This window comes from Empidonax traillii, unplaced genomic scaffold (genome assembly GCF_003031625.1).
Source record: "Empidonax traillii isolate 1590-97213 ecotype Southwest subspecies unplaced genomic scaffold, ASM303162v1 scaffold619:size634076, whole genome shotgun sequence".
NCBI classification, from domain to species: Eukaryota; Metazoa; Chordata; class Aves; order Passeriformes; family Tyrannidae; genus Empidonax; species Empidonax traillii.
In genome coordinates, this window is record NW_020955812.1 from 243,976 (window position 1) to 270,188 (window position 26,213).

Here is a 26,213-nt window from a genome sequence, read left to right on the forward strand (position 1 = left end):
AGGGTGACTAGAAAACTGTTTCACCAGTTTGAATATTTTTAGGACTACCAGATGAACTTCTACTGTGTCTGAGCCACACACAAATAAATTATAATCTAAACAATGAAAATAAGTATTTTTCTTTTATCCCCCTTTGCCTAACATTAAAAAATAGTGTTCAAAGGGAAGCTGCTTTCAATATTTTTAAGGGGTAGCCTTAAAGCTGGAAGTCATAGAATATAAAGAACGGTTTAGAAAAATGTGTTAAAAATTTAAACAAGTTTACTGTAAGCTATTTCAGATCTAAAAAAAAAAAAATTAAATATTTAATCTCAGAATTATTTTGTCTTACACTACTGAAGTTTTCAGGGGAGCCATTTCCAAATACAAGACTTTGCAGTAAAAAAAAAAAAAAAAAAACCAAACATAAAAAGCTAAAATACATCAATTTCTTTAAGAAGTTTATCTCACTTCCACAGGACCAGAAGCTCTTTGTATTGTATAGTTAAATAAATTAAATAATTTAAACAATACTGCTCTAACAACGTTTCTTCATTATACTAACTTACAACTGGTCTTGCAGCTCCACAATGATATATTCCAGCTGCTCCTTCTCCAGTTTATGAGCTAGATCCATATCTTCAATTCTTTGTAATAGTAGTTTATTCTGTGAGACAGATTCAGATAGTTGGTTTTCTCTGAGTCGTACCAATTCTTCAAGATAACCCTGGAAATGTAAGTTGTTAGAAAACTTTAAAAGAGCTATCACAAAAACTTCCTTATGTATGTTCACATTTTCTGGTTTATGATTCATATGGTTTTACTTTGGTTTTGTTGTAGGGTTTATTAATTATTTTTAAACAGACTGGTAAATTAACTTGAAATTAGTTTGATATTTCTTAATAGGCAACAAAAAAAATCACATACTTTTGCAGAGGAATATGAAAAAATCAGACAGGAGTTCCACCAGCATGAAACACAAATTAATTTTTCAAAAGCAACACAGAACAGTCACTAATACAAGAAAAAGAACAGAATCCTACAACGTAACAGATGCAGGATGTTAGATATTGCACAAGAAGCACAAGAGTAGAAACTACATAGATCTATATAGTTAATGAAAGGGATCCAGAATTGTTATGAAAAAAAATATATGTTATTCTAAAGTTTCTTTGAAAACTGCAATACCTCATCACACACTGAAAATACAAAGGATGTTATTGAAATAAATACTAATCTACAGTAAAGCATAAGGTAAGAAAACCAGTGAAGGTCACTTCTTTTAGTAACACTGGACATGTACAGCTGGAATGTGCACGTATGCCATTGTTTTTCCACCTGATACTATAAAGAAATGGGACAATCCTAATCACACTACTTAGTCACCTAAAAAAATCCACTATGTGAGTATTTAATGCCAGCTGTGATGGCACGCTGGCCGCAAAGTATGTTACACATACTAATCAGCTATTCCATTTCCTTCTTCAGGCAGAGTTCCAGCACGTCAGATGTGAATAACTTCTAATAAAGTCTCAGTTAAAACTAGATACACTAAGTCTACACCACATAAAATTGTGCATATTCCTTGAAACCTGTGGAAAACTGTGCAACTCTCTCATAGGTGTCCACACTTAAAAATAAGTATAAAAAAAAGGGCAGTTTTCATAGATATGGAATTGGTGCGGCTGCTCTCAATTCCTGTTGAACAAGAAAACAGGTTTCACATTAGCTCGTATCAAGATGCTACTAATGAAATTCAGCACCACAAAGACTGTTAAGGGTTTGGAGAATCTCTCATATGAGAGGAGAAAGAAGGAGCTGGGATTGCTCAGGTCAGGGCTAGGGTAAAGGGAAAAGGGTAAGAAAAATGAATCATATCAATGTGCATCAGTATTTAATGGGAAATCCATTATTATTTATCATCAGTATTTAAGGGGAGAAAGACTCTTCTCAGTGGTTGCCAGTGAAAAGAGACAATGGGCACAAACTGAAATACAGGGATATAAATATAGGAAAACCTTTTTTTTTTCCCCCTCTTCTTTTTTTTTTTTTTTGGTCTTAAACGAACACTGGAATGGGTTGTCCAGACAGGCTGGGAAGTCTGCATCCTCAAGATATTCACAGCCTGACAGAATAAGGCCTTAAGCAACCCGCTCTACTCTACCTTTTTCTGAGCAGGAGAGCTGGACTAGGCAACCTCCAGAGGTGTTATCTGACCACAAGTATTCTGTGATTCTACAGTTACCTATAGTTCCATCCACTCGATATATTCATATTTTATAGGAATTTTTTAGTTTCAGTACAAGTTCCAAGGAATCTTGAGAGCTTTTCAGTATGCCTAGTTCTGCTTTATCAAATGTTACTGTCATCTTGACTGCTAAGATACTCCTTGGAGCTCTAAGTAGCATTTTGAAAGTACTGAATGATGTGTTAGGATACACACAAATTTCTGGCCTCTCGGGAAAAAATAAAAAATCAAATTTTACAAAAACATATTAGACATGAAGCATCAGAAACAGAATACTATGAGCAGTAAATACTCTTATCTACAGTGGCACAGAGATGCACCATCCCACCATTAAAAGCACATAAAGCTCCAGTATAAACACTACACAAAAACTTTAGGAGTTTACTACACCAAAGTGAACAGTTTAAACCATTCCAAAATAGGGAAGGGATAACTTCCACATAAGTAACAAATGTGTAAGGTATGACTCATTAATCTGGACAGGGGACAACTTGGAAAAGACAAACTCATCATATTTCCAGAGTGGGCTAGAGAGGGGAGGGAGGAAGCAACTCTTCCTAATTTAAAAAAAAACCCAAGAAGTAGGAATCACAAAATCAAGCCTGTAGAAGCCAGATTCGAAAGACAGAAAAGGAGGTGTTTTTTCACACAACAGATGGCAGATTCACAGAATGCTTTGCAAAAAAAATTCTTGGGATGCAAAAAATTTGCATGAAATGAAAGAGATATTTGACAAGTATTTGGAAGAGAGATCCATCATAGATTACTGTACAGACAAACCTTATTAGCCTCAGGAAGTCACTCAGCTGATATACATTGGCCAAGAATGTATTAGAGGAAAAGCAGGGCATATAGATGTGCTTTGTGTTCATTCTTCCCTCCAGATCTATTTCGGCTAAGTACCGAAGACAGGATAGTAGGATAACCAAAGATTCTTGGTCTAAACCAGCACAGTGCTGTTGATCCAATAAATCAATGCTAGGATATACCTTGCTAAAATAGTACCTGACCCTATCCTACCATTTAAATGACTCAGAAGACAGAGACCTTTATCTTAGTGTCATATGGTGGCCCTGGTAAACATCATTCACCTTTGCTGTTAATGACTGCAGTACACACACTTACTTGGGAGGTACAAAAGGAATTTATAATTGTTTGGGCAAAGTGAATGACAGTAGAGCAAAAGAAGGATCCATCAGATCCACTCATCAGTTACTAAAGGCATTTTCAACTTGGTCTTCTTGACACAAACATCCAGTTTTCCAACACATAGACTGTCAGAAAGCCCCTTTGCTTGAATAAAAACGCCACCTCCAATTAACTGGTACTATTGCTGTGTGTGCAACTCAGTTGTTGATTCAACTTATTGCCACAAAAAAAGTCCCCAAAAGGGAAGAAAGAGAAACAGCAGGAAAGGAGCTCCATTCCATAGTCCATCTAATCTCTTAATGGTCATTTTTTCAAATTATAATGGAACAGATGTAGTATATTTGAGGTGAATTAAATAAAAACTTGGCAGGCACATCTCAAATAAAAATTAAATAATGGAATTTTTTCTGTCTGTAAGATAAAAAAGTCATTTTCCTGCTGCAATTGCAAGTAGGCATTCTAAAGGAGGACAATTAGGAAAGTGTCGACAGCTGTCAGAGTAGCTATTATTTTGAAAATTGTTTTAAATGCATCAAAATTTTCAAAGATTTATCCAAAAACTGATTTAAATTCACCCTTACATTAGACAGCTAGAGAAGTTGGCAGTCCATTAAAAGAATGTTACAAGGAATAACATGACTCACTAAAATAATAATAATAATGCTCAAAAATTTGAGTATGAGATTGGCAAATAACTTCAATGGAACGGGAAAGTTTCTGGATCTTAGACTCATGGATAAATCAAAACCACCACTGGCTGTTACAGCCACTGAAGACCTTCGTGCTTATGCAAATATAAAGCTTCCTAATGATTCTGGCTAATGGATTTGGGCATCATGTATGTCATAATGTATGATGGGGTATCCTTGGAAATAAACCACTTGGATGAACCACAAAAATAAACATCCACTTCTTTTGTTCTCTTCGATGCTTCTTCAGAGCTGATGACACTTTCCTCATGATGGGGAAGAGTGTGAGTTCAAACTGATCCTATGTTATGTCACAAGGATCAAGTCCTGTCTTGAATATTTTTCCGTGGTTCAAGGACTGTTGGGATGGGGAGGGCAAGGTTTTCATTTTGTTCACTTATTTGAAGACATTCCTTTTGATTGCCACATTTTGGTTTGCAGAAGCAGAGGAAATGCTCTCTGTACCAAAGAGACCTCCAAAAATGTAAGTTCTTTCCATATGGAAAATAATGCCACACAAGCTGGAAAGATGGTACCAGCAACCTGGATGCCAACAGTTCAGGTCATATTTCAAAACCAAGAAGTCTAAGGGACCCAAAATACAAAAGAAATAATTGTATGTGTCCTTTTAAAAAATGCCTCTCACTTACTATCCCACAAGCAAGTCTGACTTTTTCAAAGTTACTAAGAAAAACTTTAGCTAGGTTCTTCCAAATGTATTAAAGTAAACCAGTTTTGATTCTGTATTCAGGGAAATAATTACACCTCCAAGCACCTTTCTGTAGTTCCAGCCCTTCATATGGTTTACTGTGCTCAAAGTTTTACAAAAATCAAATTCTTACTTTTTATTTTCCCTTCATTTTTCCTGATCCCTTCTGTCTTCTTCAGTGCTCTACTTCTTAAGTGTCTGTGAACAGTCCTCCCTCTTCTGTCTCTCACTAGCACTGTAATTACTGTAGATGTAATATGACATTATAAAAAATTGACAAGTGCTATCCTTTTAAAAATGCTAAATTACTAAAAGGTTTGGATGTGTATTTCACTTCACCTTTAACTTAAAGTGTCTTGGGTGTAGATGGAAAACTTAACTTTGGTTTCTATGGTAACACTCAGTATGCCATCTAAATTAAAATCAAATAAAAACACATTTCTTTTTCTTTTCCTTTCCCATTCTAGCTTCAAGAAAGTCTTAAAACCATATGTTTTCTAAAAACTCATCACAGTATCACTGAGAAGGCAATTTTACTTTTCCTACTAGATGGATTACTTTGCTGATCATTTCTGTTTACTCTAAGACTTAAGCGTTAAGTTTAACACCACTACCATCATAAAAGCCTTCTACTGACAGGCTACATACATCAATAAAATTTTGTAGCATCTAAGGAAGAGAAAAGTCATGTGGAAAATCATGCCACTTCAAGCTCACAAACTAACAGTGTCAGAAATACATTGGATGTAACCCCAAGACTGGAAAACGGAGACAAAACTTCTACATTAGATTGTGAAATCTGATCTCAGAATTATTATTATTATTCTCTTCCACATCTCCCCAGACCTCTTTACCCTCAAATCACTGAGCACAGATGCTTAGATACTCTGAGGATCATAAAATCTAAGGCCACTTACCTGAAGCTAAACAATATTTAATATATTTTCCTGACTTAATTTAACTGGATATGTCACCAGTTGGCTGGTGATGAGCTTTGGCTTCACAGCTCCCCCACGAAACTAATCTTTTACCTTCTGTTCCAATGCAAGCCGGTACTTCTGTTCTACCCTTTTGCATTTGTTGTACCAACTGTTTTCATCTGTGATGAAAGGAGGGCCGATGTTCTCTGGAGTACTGCCTTCACTGCCACTACTGCCCAGCGTTCTTAGCTCTTCTTCATCACTGCTGATGCTGTCAGAACTGAAGGAACACACTTATGAGCTGTGTCAAAAGGCATGCTTGTAAAAAGGCAAATTCTCATTGAAATTAAAGCATCACATTTCTTAAAAATATCTAAAGCTCTGCAAACCAAAAAGAATCAAAATATTGGGATAGGATAGATCACTAAACACAACTTATATTTTAAGCTTTTATTTGCATAGTAAAAATTTGCTTGTGAACTTAGTCAAGTTAGACAACTCTCTGTGGGCTACTCTCCTGGAATACAAAGGACAAATGCATTACAATATGCTAAGGAAGTGGTGACTTAATCTTTTCTTCACAAATTCAGGAGGAAGAGCAGGATCTGAAAACAATTTTTTTTTTCTGAAAAAACAACCCAGCAGGAAATCAAAAAAGTGGTTGTCACTATGGTAAATCATGATAACTTCAAATGAGAATGTATCATTATGGTTATAGCAAAGATCATGTGCCTGTTACTGCAGAGAATGTATCTCCCAACACAGTAAGCAGACTCATTGCTTAAATATCTTCGTATCATTCAGAATCAATGTATGTCAGAGAATGCAGACATCTGTCTCAAAGATTAGAATTCTGATTTATCTCAACACCCATTAAAAATCTTCCCTTACAGCTATGCTTCCCACTACATTACCAGAATTTACTCAGTTTTTTAAGTAGCAATTTCTCCAACGTCATGATCCTGCCGTGATACAAATTCTGCTTTAACTGAACCACGCAATTTGTTACTAACATGTAACTAGCAAGAGCTTTGGGAGAATAACTGGGATATTTCATGTTCAGTTGTACACCTACAAGATTACTACTAACTACCAACTACTTCCTTCATTTTGGCAAACCTAACAATAGAACATATTTTATTTATTTCCATGGTTTTTGATTATGTCAGATTGTTACCTAATTTATTAGATAGCGAGAATTCTTTTTATTATTAATCATAAGGTTGATCAGAGGGGGAAAGTGTAGCTGGAAAGTCAGATCATATATGCAACTGATCATGACTGTCTATTATGTGCTAACAGCTCACACTGTTCATGTCGTATCTTACATTTACCAGGGCATATATAATTTTTATACACAAAATAACTACTTTTAAGTTTATGGCTACACAGAAAAGGCCCAACAGAAAGGACAGCTTGGTCTGGGATCATCAAAGGAGATAAAGCATTTGTTTCCTGCTGAACTCTGATTCTAAGCCAAGGAAACAAAGCTAACATGACTCACATTAATGAGTCATGTAACAATTCCCCCAGTCTTAAAGATAAAGGTACAGATCTGTAATTAGAGATGAATATTATTTTGAATGTTAAATAAAAAGAGGCCCAGCATAAAGGAAATTTTTGCCAATGAAATAAAAAAAAGCAGAGTAAAGCTAAAAAGTACCTTTGGGTGAACTTCAAGTATGGTGTATAATCTATGACAGCAGGATAGCTGCCATCCAGTCCCTCACCCTTCAGACAAAAACTGATAAAAGAGAGAAACAATAAGTTTTTAACAAGAAAATTAAACAACAGAATCTTACCAATGTGAAATTTGATTTTTCTTAATATTTTGATAATAAGAAAAGCTTAGAGCATTTAACACTGAAATCTTACTCAGGTGAGCTAGATTGTTTAATATTAAACGAGTCCAGAAAATACACATAATCAGGGAACAGATCAGAGCAAGTACTATAAACCCTAGTTTTTAAATATTTGGGTTTTTTTCTGAAAAATACAGATAGATGGCAAGGGAATAACAGGGAAGTTAACCAAAGCAACGGAAGAACTATGCATGAACTTGAATCTTCAGCATTTGACTTCATTTAAAGTGTTTGCAGAGCACTTATGCACCCATTCCATTAAATCAAAAAATCTGTTCTCAAAAATATTTCAGAGTCTTTCTCCTTTTAGACACAGGTGCTGGGCTGCAGGAAGATGAGGAACATGAAACTAACTTTTAGAAAATGTTCTTAAATGGCTGTATCTTTATAAACCCCTCATTTACACTGTATTCTTTTTTGTACTGGATACAAATTATTGTATTTCAATCATCTCTAATTAGCACAGAAGCGACAAAATTAATCATGCTTCCACAAGGCTTATATTCTTCATTCCTCCTATCTCTGTCATCAATAAACAGATTCTAACAAGACACAGCTTTTGCTAACTGAATTGCAAAGTGCCATTTTTGACAATGCAGTCACTTAAGTGGTATTTGGGAAGTACATCTAAGGGGTTTTTTTTTCCCCCAAAGAAATGAAAAACAAAGAAAATAAGAAAAGCACCCTTGCAAAATCACAACTACTTTAAGTAGAAACCACATTGCTGTGAGGGTAAAAAAACTAGATTATGTTCTCACCCAAGTTCCCCCATCTCTACCCCGAAGTCTTTTTTACAGTTTCCATAAGCTAGTCAACATGTATCAGAAACTGTTTGAAGTGACAAAAAAAATCTCAACTATAACATGCAAAGAATGGCTATGGCTTCTTAGCTCTTCAAATCACATTACTGTGACGGTTCTTCTCAGTGGTGCCAAGAAATTGGACATCAGACAACAGGCAGAAACTGATGTATAGAAAGTTCCACCTGAATACGAGGAAGAAATTTACTGTGCAGGTGACTGAGCACTAGAATAGATTGTCCAGAGAGGTAGTGGAGTCTCCCTCACTGGAGATATTCAAAAACAAGCTGGACACAATCCTGTTCAGTGTGCTTTGTGATGACCCTGCTTGAGTAGGGAGGCTGGACCAGATGACCCACTGTGGTCCCTTCCAACCTTACCCATTCTGTAATTATGTGATATGTGAGACAATAAAAACACACTTGTAGTACTATGCTCCCATTTTGACCAGAAAATTCCTAGTCTTTTAAAAACTGCATTGACAAAAGCTTATATGTCTTCAAAAAGAACCAATCACTACTCTGAATACTATTAACAGATACTTACAAATATGCTTATATTGTAAATCAGACGACAAAGGAAGAACAAGTGCAGTCATACAATGAAGTATTCATACCCTACTATGTATCACTGAGGCTTATGCAAGACAAACACAGACAGCTGATGATTTTTCAGGGAGGATTTACATACTGCAGACCTAATCTTGCAATGTTATTCATGTATAGCTATAGTCCTTTCAAGTATAGGGATAATATAGAAGCAGTTTAACTTCATATAATGTAAAGATTAAACTAATAAAATCTGGTAAGATTTGAATTTGCTTAACACAAGACTAGCACCCTTATCATCATGCAGCACACTTCTGTTCCTCCAGAACATATGTTGAGGATGCAGTTAAGCCAATCTAATGACAAAATGCTGGGAAAAGAAGCCATCCTGTGTTTTCAATCTCTCCTTCCCCATTTTTTCTTTTTTTTTTTCCTAAACCCCGAACCACATTCCCTTTCTCCTCCTCACAGCAGTATTGGGATCTGACTGCATTATGAAATAGTTCAGCAGCCATCAGGACCTGAATTTTTAGGTTACTTTTTTTTTTTCTTTTGGTATCCAGTTGCAGTTCCACAGGCAGCTGAACTAAAGGCTCAGTGCCACCAGAAAGTGAAAACATTACTCAATGCTTTTTGTTCCTTTTTCTTCTCTAAGCCTTATGCTCCCATCATCTCTGCCACTAACAGGATGCTTCTGTGAACCAAAGTACCAACAACAAAAGAACTATTCTGTCTTCTTACTGGGTATGTTTTTTTACTCTTTAAGAATTTAAGCTGGCTCATAGAACGGTCCAACAAGCCTCAAAACTGGCATATGGGAACATAAGCAGGAGTAAATCTCCAAAGGCCTTTTGGCAACAGTTAATCACTCAGTGCACCCAGTGAGGCTATGTGCTGTTTTCTGCCAGTTTATCTCCTAAACTGGTTTGTGACAAGCACGAATGCTGCTGCAGGGTAAATATTAACAGTGTACGGACAAAAGAGTGGAGAACAACATTATCTCTCTCCTTTTCCCTATGCTCCATTATGAAATGCTTTGCCACCGGCTCTGCCTGAGGCTAAGTGTGCCCAACCAGGCATATTAACAGGGTCTTGCACCAGCCAGATTCAATCTTTTTACAGGCACTATATTTTTATACTTTACTGGTGGGTTTTATACATATACTATACCATAAATATATATATATATATTTATATTATCTAGAGTGTGCTTGCACCTTTATTACCCCAAAACACAGAATTAATCATATAGGAAAGCCCAGAAGAGTCTGGATAGAGATTGGAAAGGTAAATTAATGTAAGCTGTTCAGTTGCAATTAATTATAAGAAAAATGGATAGTAAATGGTCATTTGTAAGTTAAGCTTTTAAAATCTAGAAGTTAAAGACTACCTTCTACATACGGGGTTATAATGCTGTCCTTAAGTACCAAGGTATAACCAAGCACTTAATCACACAGTTTTCCTTACAGTTTAAAAATAACTTCAAAAGATTCAATTGCCTGTAAGCTTCATTCAATAAGTTTGAAATATCTTCTGCAATTATACTTCTGATTGCTTTTAGGGTTTTGATACCTGAAAGAGCAACCATGTAACCATGCAGTTATATAAAAGACAGTATAACTTTTTTCTTATCTAGAAGAGCCATTAAAGATCTCTCTCTCTCCCCTTCTCCCTTCTTCCCCATAACCTAAGTTTTGTCTCGCAAACTACCAAGGGAATCTAAGAATGCTTCCCATAATACATTGTTTTATAAATAATTTCTCTGAGCATTTAATTATAAAGCATGCAAATATAATACCTGAAATCAATTGCATTGAGTCCCAAAAGCATACCAGCAAGCATATTTGCTTCTTCACCGAGAACAATTGCTCCATCCTCATAAAATCTCCTTCAATAAAAAAGAAATCAGTTCAGCTAATACCATTTTCTTTTAAATAATAACGATAATATTTTTCATAGTTAACAGAAAACTGAAAAAATCCAGTTTAAATAAAAACAACTTATGTGAACCCCACAGGCATTCATATTTCATTTCAAATAAAGCAAACCAATAGACTACAGAGCACAAATATCACAATCTTAGAGCCCATAAAAATTTAGACAGAAGTAAGAAGAATTTTCAGTATTAGTCCTAACAGTAGAACAGGATGGACAGAATGCAAAGGAAGTTATGAAGGTATCTTAGACTTCAACGCTAGAAGGAAGAATTTGTGTCATATACATAAAAAAAGTAATGATTCCACCTCATGAAAAAAGTTCTCTCTCACAATTGTACTTGCAGAATCTTTCAAAGTTCAACATTCACTTCTCATTCTTAGTAGTTGATCATTTTTTAAAAAATATTTTCACAAATCAGCTATTTTCCAGGTAGTTTACTTTCTCTTACAATACTGCATGATGGGAAGGTGCATGCTGCATCCAGCTCTTTTGAGATTTAGCTTTTATTACTTGAAGGAGTGTTTTTTAAGATTATTTTTTATCGTAAAACACCTCTTGACCAAAGCTTTAAAACCGCATGCCTTGATCTCAAAATATAATTCACGCACCCAGGTGTATGAGGACTTGTGAAGGCTGAAATCTGTATTCTCTCACCACCTCCCCATTCTCTCCTGTTTTTTCTCATTTTCTCCTCCCAGCTACCACAGGAGCTACTTCCAGACAGAAACATTCCATGTACAGGGCAAGGAAATAGGACCCACCAATGCTATGCATAGCCTTGTAAAAATGGCATTTGGTCTGTTTAGCGAAGTAGCACACAACTCTATGTCTTGGCAGTAGCAGGGGCAGAAAGGTCATTAGAATTCACCTGAGCATTGCTTGCGGAAATAGAGAAACCAAGAGCTGTTCAGTAACAAAGGCAAGGTTGAAATATCACCTACTAGGAGCTGAGATGCACAGTTCATCTATACATTCTAGCAACATACGAGTACAAGAAGGTGCCAGATTACTGAATACAACCTATCCTCCAGACAAATACCAGCAACACTGCCCCACCAAAAGCTCCGTCTATTTTAAGAGCTGCATGAAAGCGTCTGGAGGTTCAGCAACAGCTCAAGTTGGCTGCATGGTGAATATCCACGAAAGAAATGTTTTGGGACACAGCTCCAAATACTGATCTGTGTTATAATGCATGCTGTCAGAAGTCCCACCTCTGTATTTTCATAACAGACATCCATTTGGAGTTACCCAAGACCTTGACTGTTCTCAGTTGAAGCAAGGAATCTGTAAGATTTCCTCTGAGAAGACAGAGATTATAGTCCTGACACTGAGGCTAGGATGTACAAACTCAGTTTCCTAATCTCTGACTTCGGGAGGGACACCAGGAGGCTAACCCTGTGAGCCAGAGCACTGAGCTAGATGGACTTCACAGTCTGACTCAGCACAGTGACTCTTATTTGTGAATGAACAGCAATGCTCCCAGTATAAGATGATTGCAAGCCAATTCACTGGCGTTTGTAAAATCACTGCCAGGTACCAATCTGTACTGTGTTCAGTTTATTTTGTAAAATGGTGCTTAGAAAGAAATCAGAGAGCACACTTTCAATGGTGAAGTTGGCCTGGCAGTGCTAGTGTTTCTTAAGCCAGCTACGTTAACCCAGCCAAAACCACAGTCGCTTGGAAAACCCACAAATCTTCTTTCAGTGCTATGCATTTGACATGTCACAACTGAACAGTCCTACAAAACTACAACTTAAGTCTGTGCTGACCAATTTGTTAGTAAAATATTTGTGTGCCCATGCTTATTCCAACCTTCTTCCAAGCATAATATGTAGATCCAGCACTAATAATGTGCTGTTTCATTAAAGACTAGTCCTAACATCAGGCACCTAAACACAACAGTGAGGTTTAAAAAGAGTTATCAGTATGATAGATGAATTTTGTATTCTACATACAAACATGTGTAAGACAAGAAATTTGTAGTTTATATAAATAATTAGTAAATATACATACAGCACAATACATAATTAAAAAATAAATGGTGCAAAGCATCACTAGAAAAAATCAGGTTACTTATTAGGTATCTGAAATCCCACATGGGGAAAGAGAGTATGTTCATTATTTCTAGTGGATTTGAAATCCACACAACCAAGATCTGACAATGTAACTTTCATTTCCATTAGATGTATTTAAAATATTACTTCAAAAGAAACTTTGCACTTACTATGTTTGGAATGCAAGAGAGGTTGTTTCCAAAAGCTATACCACTGAAAGAACATTTAAATATATTAAACATTAACATGCTCAAATAAATTAATTTGAAACTGCTAATCAAATAAGACCATTGTTAGCCACTAACAAAGCACATTACCAAAACAGGGACAGTACATAATTTGTGACCCTACTCTTCCTCCTCATCTCCACCTCAAAAACATAAATGACTTTTCAGTTTGAGGAAACATGAGTAAATATTTTCCAGAAATCTTTGTTTTATGAGGTTCTTGTCTACTGTAAATGTCAGCAAATCTGGGTAAAATAAGACAACAGGTTTTGAAACTTCAGTGAAATGGGATATTTACCTAGTCATATTTCAAAATCACCTTAAGAGCTGCAAAATATATGGAGATCTCTGGACAAAAAAGTTTAAAATACAATACTCTAAATGAACAGAAATCTTTACAGAGAAAATTCCTATTGTTTTAGTAGTCCATTCAGTGTGTCTAAAACTTTTAGCGTTCAACATAAGATACAAATTATAGATTCAATCAAACTTAGATTACTTCTTCATAAATCTACAAGACACACTCACTACAAGATAAAACATCAGCTAATAATTACATTATCTAAAACCAGTCCCAAACTGCCAAAGCATTTTCTATCACATAGTATATTCTCATCCCATAACTGTTTTTACATTAGAAGTTACAAAAAAATCTGCTACAAGATCCTAGTTATGTCTGATCACTAATTCTGTTACTCTGTATTTCTCAAAAGTTTCCTGGATTCTCTTCCTTTTTTCTTCAGAAAAGGTGCCTATAAAAATTACTTTTTATTGAGTCTCTAGGTCTTTCTATCAACAATACCTAATCTTGAAAGGAATATCACATCTCTCCTTATCATGCTACAACTTCAGATTCAGTCCCTCTTTGCAGAGGTTTTCTCTTCTTTTGACCTTTCAAGAATTCCAGACTTATTTCCACATTTTTAAAATCACAAAAGGATTTTCTATTTTGCAGTTTTACCCATGCTAAAGTCAAACTGATACCAACTCTAGACATCTTTTACTAGGTTACAGCTCTTTTATTAATTATATTCTTTACTACACAAATCAGGAGAAACCTTCACTTCCAAACCTAAGTCCCTCCTTTAACATTTACTAAAATACTGAAAAAATAAGTTTTATAGACCTGGTTGTTTTGAAGTCTCTAAGAGCTGTGGAAATGTATTCAGACAAATGTTTTTCCATAAGTGCTACTCTGATCCAGGCTCGACCCTGCAAGACAAAACAGACATGAAATATTTAAACATTTTAGAAGGAAACAATTTTACATATGAAAATTAATACATTTTGTTTACCTGAGTAATGAACTGATTAACGAAATTACCACTAAACAGAAATGGTTGCTGTGATGTACTTCAGTACAGCAATAATGAAAACAGAAAATGCATTCTTACAAGGACACAAATAAACTTTATTGTTAAATAAAGTTCTCCAAAATTTGAAGGGGGAAATTTTTTTTTCTTTAATTATATATTCCATCCTTTTGAAAATCTCATGTTTAAGATGAAGCAGATCAGGGAAGACAGCTTTTAATTTTAAAGTCAATGGTATTGGAAGCATCCAACTGGTTCCACTGTAAAGCAGCAGTAACCTACCTTCCAAGTGATTTAAGTAAGAACTAATTCTCTGTGTTCAATCAACTATTTGTGGGATTTATAAAAAAAAAAAGAAGTATAACTCAGTGACATACTTTTATTATGTAATATTTTTCCCCTCAGTAAGGACATTATTTTAGAAGGTGCATATAAAATACAGACACGAAATTAAATGTAAAAGGCATAAATCTTGTAGTCCAAACCCAAAACTTCATTCAATCAGTTTTATAAACAACAGCAATAACACAAAAAATAGCTGTTAGTAAAGTATGCTGTGCTGTGTTTAGAGGTCTAATGCACAGGATTGTATTTTACAAGAGAGAGACATTTCAAATGGCTGCCACAGTTATGACTGTCCATTTGAGAACACTAGGAATATTTCTTGTAATCCATATAAACTTACAAGCAGTTATATAAGTAGGAAGATGTCTCCATGCTTAATATATTTGGTGGTTATTGACATCTAGCTGAATATCACTGCAGACATTCTACCAAAATAACCTGTAGTAGATTATAATACTACTTCAGGGTGGCCTAATTACAGCCTTCCAGTACCTGAAGGGAGCCTACAAGAAAGAGGGAGAGAGACTGTTTGCGAGAGAATGTAGTGACATGACAAGGGGTAGTAGTGGCTTCAAACAGAGAAGGTTTAGATTAGATATTAGGAAGCCATTTTTTACTGTGAGGGTGGTGAGGCACTGAAACAGGTTGCCCAGAGAAGCTGTCGATGCTCCATCCCTGCAGGTGCTCAAGGTCAGGCTGGACAGGACTCTGAGTGACCTGGTCTAATTGAAGGTATCCCTGTCCATGGCTGGGGGATTGAAACCACACAGTGCTCAAGTTTCCTTCTAACACAAACCATTCTGTGATTCTATGAAATGCTAAATAGCAACACAAAAAAAATTGCTCATATAAATACCAACAGCACAGCAAAAAAATTAACATAGAGTGCACTAATATTAAAAACACGCTTACCCAGGTAGCTGCCTTTATGTTGCAGCTACTTAAAACATGAGTGAAACAGTCAAACTCTGATGATGCTGTTTAGCTAAGGACTAAAACCTATGCACCTCCAGTGAAAGCAGGGCCAACTAGCACTGGCAAACCCTTGCTGACAGTTTCCAGGCTGAAGACTACACTTATCTGGACCACAGTCAAACTGATGCATATGATTGGTATTTGTGTTGACATGCTCTCAACCTTCCTGGATACAGACATCCAAAATACTCCCTTAAAAAATTCAACATTGTTCTCCACACTCACTGCACAAATTATCTTCTTGGTCTACTATTTGGCATGAAGTTTTCCACAGAGTAAAAGAAAATTTTGATTTATTTATAAGAACATTTCAGAAAATAGCTTTGCATATTATTACCTACTGAATTTAAACATCCACATCTATTAAATCCTTAAGACTTCATAAACATCTTTAAATTAAATTTCAAATATAAGCAATGGATTCATCAGATTATAGAACGTGTGTTTCTCCAGAAAGCATTTGGAAATAAATTTTCCAAATTATTTGAATTTCCAGATCTCAATGCAAGCAAGGAAAAAAGCTGCATGACAAATTATCAGTCTATTGCTCCAGTACATAGAGGGTTAGGAAGAGATGCAGTATTCTGGATAGGAAAGCCAGTTAAAAATCTTTTGTCATAGAACCTCAGGTGTTTCAAAGCTTTCACACAAATTACAGATACATTTACAATATAAAATATAAAACTGAGTCTATTCAAAGAAAGAAAGGAACAACAGTAGAAACAGCAAATAAACTGTTCTGCAATCTGTGGATCATCAGAGTGCTCAAAGATTTTCTAAATTCATGGTGTTGCTTGATCTAAGCAACTTTTATTGAAAAAAACTGGTTGCATAAATACCTGTGATTTAAATTGCACTAACGACAGTCACGCCCCTGAAAAAAACCCTACAAAAAAACACAACAAGCTAAGTATTTCCACCTCACTAATGACACCAACAATGAATAATCCAAAGTATTATAAAAATCTGGAACTATGGGGCTTTCAAAATAGCAGTGATACACAGCAACTGATTTCAGTTCATTTAGGAATAAAAATAATTAAGAACATTAATTGTTGCATTCTCTTATGCTACTTTCAAAAAGTCAAAAGGTTCTAAGTTATCAATCAAGGCTGCTTTACACAGAAGTAAAAGCTACTGAAAAGCATTCCAATCTAGTAGAAAAAAAAACTTGTAATCTCTGTCCAACAGTACTTTTTTAGGATGCTGGTCTACGCTGTCTCTCACTGTTAAGATTCAACGATAGGTCAGTTTAAAGCTTATCCTTATTCAGTTCATATGCCTATAAACACAATAAATTGTTACTTCCTTATGATTTCCATTGTACCTCAACAAATAATGATGTTATTTTTATGTAGATCCTTTAAAATAACAGATCTTTATTAGCAAATAAATCTATTATTTAGATAGGATTCCTGCACAATCACACCAACATACTCAAAAGCTGATCATACCTTTTCTATTTGTGCATAAATTATACACCAAATAAAACTATTAGGAGGGGAAAGAAATAAAGTCATCACATTTCTACAATTTTAAAATAATATTTGTTGGTAGGCCTGCAGGAACCTAATTTCCCTCAACGTACTGCATTTTCAAAAAATTACATAAGGCCAAAACCATGAAGACAATCATATTATAACACAATTCGCTCACTGAATAGACAATTTCAGAATTTTTTCTACTGAACAACATAAATTTTAAAGTAAACACATTCAGATTTAAAAGTGGATTTTTAAAAAGTAAGTATTTACTAGGTACCAAAAAAAAAAAATTTCAAGCAACCAAAAAATTTGTGGGGTAAGCTTAGTAATATGGTTTTGTTCCAGGTACAGAAATATCAGTTGTATTTCATACAGAACAGTCTGTTTAACCTTTCTCTTCCCTACCTTAGCTCTAGAAGAACCGACATTCTCCATGTTCTCGATGCTGCAGATGCAATTGTGCGAGACTTTTCGGCAAGCTACGCGAATGTAGTCCCAGAAACTCCGAGGACTTTCATAGCCGAACCAGGTGATCTGACCTTTAATCAAAATAAAAGATATTTAAAAACTTATGAACCTCCCTTTCTGCTTATTGGAGATAAACATAATTCAATACTCCTCTAAATGTTTCCTGTACTGACAGAATCTTATGCAAGCAAGTCCATAAATTCCTACTGAAAACTGCCTCACAGGTGTAAAAAAATTTGCATTATGCAGTTCACCCTGGTTGGAAAGCGATGCACAAAGAGAAGTCTGGGACTTTTGTTTACCTATGTGTACCTTACTGTTTTTTTTCCTTGTTAGTATCCTACAACAATACACAAGAGTTCTTCACAGATCTCTTAAATCACAATAGAGCACAGACTGTTGAGACTTAAAAATATGATGCAAAAAGTATTTCTGCCACTTGTTTTAGGTAGTACACACATTTCACTAATACAATCAAGTAGTGAGAGTTTTGTTCTTCAAAAAAATTACTAAATAAAAATATAAAATACCAGTCGGCTGTGGCAGTGGTATCTTTATTTTAAGAGCAGATTGGAAGTTTAAAAAATGTGCTTTCACTGCAGGAGAAATTGATCCACATTCAAAAAATTTTTGCAGACACAATTTATTGTAAGTACACTTCTCCTTGGGAAGCTGACCAAAATGAGTTGAGCAAATCATTCTCTCTCCTGGAACTTTAACCAAAATCCTTTATATTTCTTCCAGCTTGCAATGTATTGCAGTTAGAAAATGAAAGGGAAAGTTACATACTACTTGTGACCCCTCCACACAAAATAAATTTCATCACAGCCACAACAGTTCAGACCTGTTTTTCACACTGAAGAGCACAATGTTCACACTTAGTACACACCTGCAAAAAGGTATGTAACAAGTAAGGTGAACATTGCCCTCTGGTGACTGCCATCATTACTATGTGCAAAACCTTTTCTCCATATAAAATGAGATCTTATTTTTAAGCTAATTTTATTTTATTTCAAGTCTTGAGTTATACTTCAGAAGCTCCAATAATGTATCAGAAAGACTTCTACTTCTTTTGCTGTTACAAAGCTCAAATTTCCAGAAAGAGTATATTAGACTGATACAGTAAATCATATATACTGGAAATAAAATGCCAAAACATGATGACAAGGATTTTTTATTTAACATTACTTGATTTATCTCCAGGCATAGCCAAAGTAGTGTTAAAGATCTGTCCCCTGTGATCTGAAGAAATTCAAGTGGCAGCGTTTTTTTTCACCTAGAGGGTGCATGTAACTTGACGTTGCGATCCATCTGCTTACTTTGCCACACAAACATATTTATTAAATTCAAAGCTTGATAAAACACTTATTAAAAAAAAAAAAAAAAAAAAAGGCAAGCAGGACAAATTAACATATATTACTCAATATGTCAAAGAAAACAAAATTCCAAGGAGCTTCAGTTACTGTAGTTTCAGATTATCATTTAATAATTCCCCTTACTATGAAGAGCAAAACCTGAACATTTAGCAGTGACATCACTAGTACAGCCATTTACCATTACTATCACCAGACTGTTGATGACATATGAAACCAGAACATTCTATAGGATGAGAAAAAAAAGAGAATTATCACATTTATCTTTCCACTCAAGCAGCACTAATCACCCTAAAAGTATACTGCTCATTGTAGTCTTTCTGAAAGAAAAAAAAAGCAAGAAAAAAAACTCCACAGTCATTAAAATTAGGAAAAACATAGACTGGATAGAGAGAAGCAGCTTCCATGGGCAACTCTAGCAGAAGCTTTTGATGTGTTCACAATGCCTTCTAAACATAAAGGAAAAAAGGTACAAAAAGTTGTGAAAATGTCAAAACAGCACAGTACAGCATCCTGTCTGGTGTCATCATGGTGGTAAATGCAAGTAAGTGTACGGATGACAAGTGCGCTCACAGTAACCATGATATGCAAAAATTACAGAAGTCACAAACATGATGCACTAGATACATTGTGACAGAATTCATACATCAAAACTATTTCTAAGTATGCATACTAGCTAGCAGTTCGGATATCAATAATTTGTGCTGTAAAGGATATTACAGTGAAAACATCATAAGTCAACAAATACGTACACATGACACTAGCTTTCAGAAACGTTTGAGATGGCCATAAAAATCTACAATAGTTATTCATATTTTTCAGTATAAACTCAGTTAACACTAATTTAAAGTGATAAAAAAAGGCAAGAGTAAAGACAAAATATATATCACTTTGAAATGACTTCAGGTTTTAAATGAGCTAGGAAACACCTGAGATCTGAGATCAAATCCCAAGTACTGTTGCTGAACACTTCTGATGCCCCTGTATTTCCTTAGCTGATATTATAAAAAAGATGCTTACAGGAAAAATACCTGAAAAATTTGTGGCCAGCAGTGAAAACAAGAAACAATGCAGTCAGTTACAAGATACAGTTTTATCTCTGTGGTACAGAATGGTTTAAGAAAGAACAAATTCCAAACATGTATCTGGGAAAAAAACAGATCTTGAAGTTACTCACCCTGCTTTAAGATTATCAAACACACATATATTTATATATAGATTTGTAAAATTCCTTTCAAGACTATAGGTCTTATTTGGTCCTGAGATCTTCAAAATACATAGTACCCTCCCAGAATAACACTTAGTCTCTGCTATATTACAAAACCATGAAAATTCTTGAGAAGGAATAAAAGAGTAATTAGTCACTCTTTTTTTTTTTTTTTGTTACTCCTTCTCTCCTACTTTCTCAAGATCTTCAACTGTCCTTTCTAGTAGTATCTTATTTTGCCAGCAGGCATGTCACATGGTTTACTTTAATGACAAGAAGGACACATACTTTATATCCTCCTTATTACAATCTTTGATCTACTCTGCATTCTCAACAAATCCAGCAGTCCTAGGGAGTACCAGGTATACTGCACATACAGTACCAGGACACAGTTTTCCTCCTTCTAGATCATAAGGCGGTCAGTAGCTTGCAATGCCTGAAAAGACAGTTAATACAGATTGCTCAAACTCCCTCTCTTCCTTAGGGCAATTCAAAATAGCTTGTGAGCCAGACTGCTTTTACTGACAACAGTGGCCTGCCTCTTCCTGACTGCTGCTTACTGTCAGTGGTGTACATGCAACTGTAAGGTAGTGCCATAGCATACTGTGCTACCTTTTTGGGAACTATTTTGGTGCCATATGTACCAAGTCTTCTGTATCACATGAACAGATATCTATGTTTAAGCAGCATTCACACAAGACTTCTCTTGTGTGAGCTAATAATGTATTTCCACCAATCTCATTTTATTACTAAGCAAACACCCACATCAAAAACACTCCTAAGAAAATGAGCAGCTGAGCTAAAAAAGTGCATCCATGGGGAAAGTGATTAGTTTGCTGCATATCTGGCTTTCTATCTGGCTCACTACAGGATACATTGGAGACTACAGCCAATTTTAGGGAAAGGTAAGCACGAAATGAGAGGAGGAAACAAACAAAAAAAAAAACGTAGCAAACTGCACTGAGTTTAAGAAGTGTCATGAAGATTTTCAACATAACTGGAAAATGTCGTGAGCAATCTGAGACAGTCCTGCTTTGAGCAAGAGGTAGGACTGGATGACTTTGTAAGAAACTGTCCAAACCTAATTATTCAGTGATACTGAATGGAAAAAGCAAATCAACAAAACCATTAAGAATGCTATTTCATAGCCCTTTTGCTATTGGGAGTTGACAGCATCAGATCTGTTACCTACTAAAAATCCATTTTTAAATGGTGTTTGTGTTGCTGCAACAGGCATTTTTAGCACAACACCCAGCAAGATGAAGGTTGGAGAACTACTATTTCAGAATTTTTAATTGCAATGGTTTTAAAAAAAGCATCAAATCTTAATCCCTGTTGCTAATTGGGTTTTTTTTGTCTGGATCCTAATTAAACATGAAAACAATAAGCAGAAACAGTCACTATATTCCATCAAGACTATGCTTTGCTCCTTAAAAACTTATTAAATTTAATGTACGAAAAAGTTACCAGCAAAAGTTTTATTAGAAAAGTAAACTTAGTAGTCATTAATGCAAAGAAAACACTTTTTTTTTATTCTTTCTTCCTCACCCAGTACTTCCAAAGGAAGTAAAGATTAAGAACTGTTGTTTGTCATGGTCTTAAGAAAGTAAAGTTCTATATACCCTAAACTCTCAAATCTGGATCATCCATTTAACTACATTGCCACGGGATTATCCTGACAAGTTTGATACAATGAAGCCGTGTATCTCACCATAAACAAACACATCAGGTATGTTTTGCCAGTTTCAAAACACTTTACACAAACTACTGCAAGAGCCAGTCTGCCCTTAGTGTGCTCCTACTGACAAAGAGTATGCATTCAGGATATATTAGTAATTACCATCAGTAAAATACAATTTCTTTCAAGCCCTGTGTTATATAACATATACCGTCTTAAAGTTCGAATTCTCATTTATTATCTCAATTTCTGGTTTATTATTTCAAAGCTACCCACAGTCAACTAGCTTATTACCAAAATATTCCCCATTTCCAACACTATGCACAAGTTACTGCCTTTTTATGGATTTTTATTTAAATCTGAGAATTTAGAAGATCACAGTAGCAATTACAAGGGGAAGACCGAGACAATAATTTAGCTGTTTGCAAGTAAAAAATTATTTCAAGTAAGAAATGGAGAAATTCAAATTCTATTTGCCGGTAACCCATTTGCCAACCTGTCAAGGCTTCTCTGTACTCCTTGTCCTGAATAATAGCCTGCGAAGCAAAAGAATGTTGGTTGGAAAAAATAAAATGCATAATGTTTTTTGCTCAAACATCACTGAAGCTGGGGGAGAATGAGAAAAGAGAGCAATTTCCCTGCAGTGTCAAGCAGCTAAGTACCCATAATCACTCCAATAATCTTTGTCACAATGTGACAAACCCTATGTTTCCACCCCACTGTGTGACTTTTTTTTTCTCCTCTGACAGAACCACAGCAGGTAGTAATTGTGCTACTCAAATGTCAGCCTACACACAATATTGTTCACAAAGCTTAGTTATGAATATTAAAAAGTATGAAAAAGAGTAGATTGTCATATTACACATCTATATTTAGATGATCGCGAAGCCTAGCCATGATGATTTAGATGATTCTCATGTCCTTCATAATCCTCAAATATTTCTGAAACTGTACACAGAACTGAAAATGAGAAGAAGCTTCCAAAGTCTTCTTCTAGTGACTGTTCCTGCTAAGGCACACTCTGTTCCTTGAACAAAGCAGCTTCCTCTAGAACAACTGGAAAAAGCAAACAGACATTTTCTTCAATTAGAACATCTGACTCGAGACAAGAAGAAAATCAACAACTGACCTTTCTAAATTTAATCATATAATTAGCAATTTAATCCATTAGATTCTAGTAGCAAAAAACATGTTCACTAAAGGAGTGGGGGGACAGGAATTTAAGGACCTGAACACAGTCTCTGGAAAAGAAAGCAACAAAAGCAAGAAAGGGAGAAAGAAAAGGGATGCTCTCTATAGCTTCTATTAAAGCCAATAACACTATGATTGTCTTTCAGACTCTTAGGACACGGCCTTATCATAAAGCAGAAAAGCAGACAGAGCTCAGCACCATGGCAACATTCACTTGCTTAATTACCAACCCAGAAGGCTTCCAACCAGATCACTGGAAACGTGTTTCACAAAAAACAGTTGCTTCCACTTTTCCACAGTAATGTAAAAAATCAGGAAGGTAACAGCGATGGGACAGACACACAAAGAAAGCCAATGCTTTCATTCATGATCAAGGAGTTTGTAGATGTACTCTGGTTTATTATAAAGAAATTATCAAGGCAAAATCATCACCAGTAAGGAAGTTTATTAACATACCTTTCAGTCGATGACTGAGAATCTGTTCCAGAATGGCTGCAAAATTATTAAATTCGGGGGAAGTATCATCAATAGTCTCAAAACAGGAACGGTCAATCAGAGTCTTGACTGAAAACCTAGAGCAAAAGTACAGGACCATCATAAATTATATGAATAGCTACTGGTCCTCTATAGCAGGGCAGTAGTTTATTTAAACCAAAAGATCAAAGAACCAGAAACAACCTTGATGATTTCAAGTTCAGTCAGAGCAACAGGAACACAAAACATGTTGAGAAATAGGCTGGAAGTACAATCATCATTGTTGGTCTTCGGTATAAAGCCTTAAAACCTGAAAGAAAACAAAAATCCCCACCCATTCCACATAAAAATGAGCTAATTATTTTCCTCTTCCCTAAACTATTTTAATGAAGTTATAGAAAAACGAGCACTTGGAAGCATCCAACATCCATATCTCTTTGTAATCCTAAACATACTGATTTTTTGTTTGACATTTTGTCAATGCTTCTTTTATTCCCCAAATCCATGCCCAAGAATCAGAACTATAAACTTTACTGTATTTAGAAAACATTGTAATTTCATCCTAATGCAAAAATAATCCAGACATATTATAAAACAACGAATTTTTATGCACGGTTAACTCTGTGCATTAATGTAGGTTGATTTCCCTTTGAATGGGGGTATTCAGCACCATATATTACTACATTATTATACTAGAAAAGCTATCAATTTAAATGATCTAACATTTGAAACTGGAAAGACTGAATCAAGCCACTGTAAATGATGATAAAATGTAACTAGTCAATTAGGCTGTTTGTTGTGTTTAGTTACACCTGCATTTACAGTTTTATTCTTATTCAGAAGATAGTTTAAACCTCAAAAAGCATAACAAAAAATTATTTTCTTTTGCTTTCATAATTTTAATTATAATCCATTTTTATTTTCTTTTCTGCTCCTAGTTCCTCAGTTTTCAGTTTCAAGGCAAATTTCATATGTTCTCAAATTTGAAAGTAACACTTATTTTGAAGCATTTCTTGTGGGTTTTTTGGCAGCAATCTTATTTGTATGAATAAAGCCGTACCAGAGCCTGAAGAAATAGTTTTCACAAGATCCAACCCTCAACAATGTTGGGATGTTTTCACTCTGCCTGCTCATCCAAGATCCCATACCTGAGCACATTGGCTTCCTCCGTTCTGCCAGTTCTACTTTTTCTGGGGCTCACTATTAACTGTTCTAAATTTTCAGCACTAGAAAGGAGTGGTGAAGGAGTGTCTCTTAAATATGGATACATTCACAATAAGTACACGTCACAGCATCTCAACACAAACAGTTCTATGGCACAGCTGCAGAAGCACCAAATGACATAGGCATGGGCAGGAATGAAACTCCTTAAACCAGCCATACTAGTTTCAGGTGCTCTGTACTATAAAAGTAACTTAAATGCCTCCTTACTGCAGTCAGCACAGCCTCTTGATGCTCATTTACTAAACGAAGCTAATATGCTCAAACTGAATTGACATTTATCTCAAGAGTTTCCACTCAATTTGTTATACTCATTAAACTTCTGAATAAAGACTCCCTGTTTTACCTTTCCCGGAGGCTTCTATTGTAGTGGTTTTGGCAGGACAGGAATTAGGAGTGAACTAGGGTGGGGGAGGAAGCATCTCCTGCAGTGCCAAGTTATGACTCAGTTTTGAACTCCTCCACATTTTTAACCAATTTTGAGTAAGTGAGAGACATGCATGCCCACCAGTTAACTGCTATTGACTACTCCAATGGCAGAAATTATTGCTTCCTCAAAGTTATACCAGAGCCATGAAATTATCTACAAAAAAAATCTTCTAAATTTTAGAAAACAAATTCATATAGCAATGCCATGACTAAGTCAATATTAACTGAAAGAAGACAACTCCTCTTACACCGTGCAGGTCTGAAAAAGGGAAAGTGCAGCATTTCACTCACTCAGGGATACATACACAAGATAGGCAGTGAACTAGCAGTGTGATGTAGTGCACTATATACAGGAATACTATCTTAAAACTCAGAGAAAGGATCATGCATAAACTGCAAAACAAAGTAGAGTACAATATATAGCTATGCCTATTTTTCCTGTATTCAATGACCTACGTAATAGTTCACTGATTAATATTGTATCCAATAGCCATTCAGAAATGGCAATATATTCAAGAAGAAACACTTGAGATCAATTTCACAAACACTTCTAAAAATCAGATAAGCAATTTATTTTATATTCTCAATTTTAAAGCATTCTGCAATTCAACTGAAGGAAAAAAAATCTAGTTTTTAAGGAGGCAACAATTTTTACATACATTGGGTCCAATCATACTCATTATCAATAATGGCGTTCTTTTTAAGTGCTCATATTACTGCCACCACGTACCCCATGGATATGTTAATTTTCATCTCTCTACTCTACACTTTCACCACAAACCTAAGCAACCTTTATAGCTCTGTCAAGTTAGGTTAAATTGTCTTTTAGGAGAACTGACAGGGAGTGCAAGTATGTACCCCTTATTGCCATAGACCAGGAAGATAATGACACTATCAGGCAAAATGTGATTCACCAGAAATATTTTCTGGAG

At 35.4% G+C, this 26,213-nt stretch overlaps 1 protein-coding gene across 1 annotated transcript in view; it reads right to left on the minus strand.

Annotated features, from left to right (window-relative positions):
• The window catches only part of RUNDC3B (RUN domain containing 3B), a 50,919-nt gene that overhangs the window by 20,056 nt on the left and 4,650 nt on the right, over positions 1 to 26,213 (minus strand). Inside the window, exons 2-8 of the mRNA XM_027898740.1 lie at positions 23,614 to 23,729; positions 17,646 to 17,779; positions 14,250 to 14,335; positions 10,703 to 10,792; positions 7,358 to 7,438; positions 5,806 to 5,974; positions 549 to 706 (exon numbers count right to left, since the gene is read on the minus strand). Coding sequence (XP_027754541.1) covers positions 549 to 706; positions 5,806 to 5,974; positions 7,358 to 7,438; positions 10,703 to 10,792; positions 14,250 to 14,335; positions 17,646 to 17,779; positions 23,614 to 23,729 — 834 coding nt within the window. The remainder of the gene's footprint in view (positions 1 to 548; positions 707 to 5,805; positions 5,975 to 7,357; positions 7,439 to 10,702; positions 10,793 to 14,249; positions 14,336 to 17,645; positions 17,780 to 23,613; positions 23,730 to 26,213) is intronic.